This window comes from Carlito syrichta, unplaced genomic scaffold (genome assembly GCF_000164805.1).
Source record: "Carlito syrichta isolate Samal-C Ts95f unplaced genomic scaffold, Tarsius_syrichta-2.0.1 Scaffold115557, whole genome shotgun sequence".
NCBI lineage: Eukaryota > Metazoa > Chordata > Mammalia > Primates > Tarsiidae > Carlito > Carlito syrichta.
In genome coordinates this window covers 128,448-132,448 of record NW_007059653.1, presented here as the reverse complement: position 1 = coordinate 132,448, position 4,001 = coordinate 128,448, and the positions used below count along the sequence as shown (strand labels likewise).

Genomic DNA, 4,001 nt, shown 5'->3' with positions numbered 1-4,001 from the left:
GCCTAGGCCCCGGCGCGCGGCCCCGCGCCACCAGACTTTCACCTCTTTGCCTCCTTCTCCACTTTTCTTGTTCTTTATCTTTCTCTCCCTCTCCTTTCTCTGATTGTCTTCTTCTGTTTTGTTTTCCTTTCTCTCTCTCTCTCCTTCTCTTCTTTCCCTCTCTCACTCTCCCTTTATTTCCTTTCTTTCTTCCCTTACCTATTCCTTTCACTTCTCTCCCTTCCTTTTTAATTTTTCTTTATCTTTCCCCCTTTCTTCCCTTCCCTTCTTATCCTCATCGCTTTCTCCTTCTCTCCCCTTTCCTTTCCCTTTTTGCGTGCTTTCCCTCCTCTCTCCTTCTTCCTGCCTTCCTTTATTTATTTCTCTTTCTTTCCCCTTGCCCACTGTCCCACTTTTCTCACTTTTTTTTTCTTCCCATTTCGGGGCAGCGTCGAATCCAAAAACATTCTACAACTTAAAAGAATATCACCATCTTCCTGAAAACTTTGCGCATGACCTCTGCCACTGTAGCCAGGGCTAGCAAGAGGAGCGCTGCCCCGCGGACGCCATCGGGGGGGGGAAGCGGCACTGTGGCTCCCGAGTGGGAGCCTTACCCCAACAGCCCAGAGAGGCAGGGAGAGGGGGCTTCTCTCATAAAGAGGTTTTTAAAAAATCACCCTGGCAAAAATGCGCTGGGAAGGGCCTAGGGGTGGGGACGGGAGGGGTGCAATAGGCACAGGCCACTTCTTCCTCTCGAGGAAGCGCCTGGCATAGATGCCACTGCAGGCAGAAAAAAGAAAAGGAAAAAATAGTTTTGTTTTCAACGGCTTCTTCTCCACTATCCGCTTTGTCTTTCAAGTGGCGCTGCAGCTGGACCGCTGGGTTTTGGACTTCTTTTTTAAAAAACAACAGTTCTTACCCTGTGAAACCTCTGCAGCTAGCTCAAGGCGAAACTTGAGCGTAACAGGTTTGGGACAGTTGTTCTGGGATTATTAATTTCAGAAAAAAGCAAAAAAACTTTTTAAACGCCTCAACAACTCAACTCTATTTAAAAAAAAATAACAGCAGAGAAAAAACAGCACCCAGGAGTCATACATTGCATACATTTCAAATACAATAAGGAGTATTTGGGGAATCCCAGGGAGATGTTTTCTGCAAAGCTTGTGTTTAAAAGGTCCCAAGTAATCTACAATTTTTTTAAAAAGCAAAACACCGCATATAAAGAAATCTTCCAAAGAGGAAAGGCCAAGGCTCACTCTGCCTGGAGAAACCCATTCACCAGCTTTTGGGTTTCTTCTCTTCATCAAGTTGCTGCTACAAGGGTCCACCGGCATCTGTTTTTCTGAACTGTCGCCCCTCTTAAGAGTACACCCAAGGCCAACAAAAGGGGCATTTAAGCGACTTAACGATCAACACACCGATAACCTACAGGCCCCCAAGCGAAGCCGGGCCTTTCTCTTGAAGCAGAGAGGGAGGGAAAGACAGCCCCTGGCGAGATAGTACCGCTCTTTGAGGCAGCAGGCCTCAGAGTTCTCCCTTCTCCTTCCTTGTCTCCAACTTGGTAATCCCAGGTTCCCGACCCCCGAATATCAAACATCCAGATCAGTGCCCAGCGCCCTTACCAGGTGCCTGACAGACACAGCCTTACCTTGCACGGCCTTTTCCTGGTCGGCGCGACTGGCCAGCGGGGCAGGCAAGCTCTGCGCGGCTCCCAGCAGCCGCATTTTGCACGGGCTCCTTCGGCCCAGGATGCTGTCGATGCAGTAGGAGGAGAGCAAAGTTGGAGATTTACTTTTGCACTCAGGCCTCTCGGAACAGCCCTCCTCCTGGTACTGATTGCTCATGGCTGGGGTTTTTTCCCTGGGCGCAGAGAGCGGACCGCTGGCTGCCTCTACCGGAGGGTGGGAAGGATGGATGTGTGTTGGGGGTGGGGGGAGATGGCTGGTTATAACGGATACTATAGTGATCTTTGTGCCTCTCTGCCTCCCTCGGTTGCCGGCTGCCGGCTCCCGCCCTGCCCGCGGCCCAAGCTCGCCCTCTCCGCGCTCAGGACAAGCGGTAACAAGTGTAGTGAGCAGCGGGCGCTGAGCTCTGGAGTCTCTCTCCTCCACGTGCTGAGAGGCGCACCCTGATTGGCTCTCGCCAGAGGCCGGGCTGCGTCGGGCTGTGGGCCCGGCGCAAAGCCCGGACTGGATTCCAAGAGGGGCAGGCGGGGGATGGGGGCAGTGGGCGCGCACCAGAGACAATTTTCTTTTTCTTTCTTTCTTTTTTTTAAACTAATAACTTTCTAGGTACGCCATCCTCTTCCTGCAGATCTCCGTTTAACCCTTTAGGGTTGACCGAAGTTCTAGCTCATTCGAGTGCCAGGATTGTGAGCACGACCTGCGCGGCGTGCGCCCCTTCCACCAACCGGAGGACCTTGCTCCCAAGATGCTAGGCCTTGAAGCTCTCGTTCAAACTTGACACTTTTTAAAGCCGATATTGCGCTAGGACAAACGCCTTGACCTCAGTGGCGCTCAATCGCCGTCCTCTCTAGGCCAGACGGGTATCCCAAGGTGCCAGAGTGACCGCCGCAAGCAAATATCTGCCGTCTGGGAGTTCGGGTTTTCTCTCGTGGCCCAAAGCATTGCGGTGTTTGTCTTCACCCTGAGGCCGGCTGTTGCTTTCTTGTTAGTAGCTACCCCAACCGATGTCCCCTTCGTTTTAAACCCTGGAATGAGAAAAAGCCCCCTTAAAGACAGAGCTCTACCGTAGGTGTGCGACCTTTCCTAGAGCATCTGCTGGATGCAAAGGGACAGGCGAGTGTCAGCTGCAACGAGGGGCGACTGGGGACGGGTTTGGGGGTGTCTCCCCTTTTTTCCTGGACTCTCCTTCCTCTTCACCCCACAAATTCATTTGTTAGGCCGTCACCTTGAAGCTGTTCACCCTAGAATCGCACCTGAGAAGCGGAACTCGCGGGGCCCCTGCGCTCCAGGGTGGAGGGGACCCAAATTCGGCCTCAACCAAATCTAAGCGCCTGCAGTTCTGAATCTGTGTGACCTGGCTCCTATGAGCAAAGGTTAGAGAGGTGAGCCTTAGGAAGAGCACGTTTCTCCCCAAACAGCTTCCTGCGTCGAGAACCAAGACCCAACTCCGACTGAAGTTGGGTAGAGTCCGGGCCGGGGGCCGGCGCAGATGCCAACCCTGCCTGGATGCAGAGCTCAAGGGACAACCAGGTCCCCTGACGCTGGCGGAATGGGGGCGAAGGTGGTGGGTGGGAGAGGGGTCGTGGAGGGGGAATCCACGCCGGGTTTTCCTCTCTCAACCCCTTCAATGTGTCAAAGAGAAAAGCGTTTTTACAAAGGATTATACTTGAATCACTTACAGTCAGTATTTAAAAATACAAGGATGCATAACTGGGATTTTTTCAGCCATAAACATCTGCATAACTCTTGGATGCTGGTGGGTGGGTGGCAGGCAGATCAGGCGGGCTTGGCAGGAACCTTAAGACACAACTTGGGAGGGGATGAAGGGTTGGGAACAGGCACATTAATAATGCCAATAATAATGCTGATACTACGACTACTATTAAATACAGGACAAACAGGATTTCTCTCTGTACCTCTCTGACTCGCTCTGGTTTTTAGTTTGATTCTCACCCGTTTTTCCTACACTTGGATGATGGGGCGAGGGGGAGGGGGGCAGAGGAGACCCGAGCAGTCGCTGACATTAATGTTTTGTAAGCCTTCTCTGAGATTCCAAGGCACCTGGGATCTCTCCTGCCTTTCTCACTTTCTGCCTTTTCCAACCTCACCAGCAGCTCGGTGTTTTTATACTGTCCGGTTCAGATTTAAACTAACGTGCGCGCTGATTTCCTCCCTCGGCCCCGAAAGCCCACTCCTGGCGTGAGGGTCTCGGCGCAGCCGAGAGGTGTCAAGACGAGTGGCTTCCTCCAAGCCTCCAGCCGCGGACCCTCGCGGAAGTCCCTGCGGGCTTGTTCGCTGGGAGAGACAGAGGCACTTTTCCCTCCCCGGCGGGCCCCG

At 52.8% G+C, this 4,001-nt stretch overlaps 1 protein-coding gene across 1 annotated transcript in view; it reads right to left on the bottom strand.

The window, feature by feature from the left end:
• The window catches only part of ARX (aristaless related homeobox), a 13,968-nt gene extending 12,084 nt beyond the window's left edge, over positions 1-1,884 (bottom strand). The window contains exon 1 of the mRNA XM_021719367.1: positions 1,628-1,884. Coding sequence (XP_021575042.1) covers positions 1,628-1,823 — 196 coding nt within the window. The 5' untranslated portion in view covers positions 1,824-1,884. The remainder of the gene's footprint in view (positions 1-1,627) is intronic.
• Between the last annotated feature and the right edge of the window lie 2,117 nt (positions 1,885-4,001).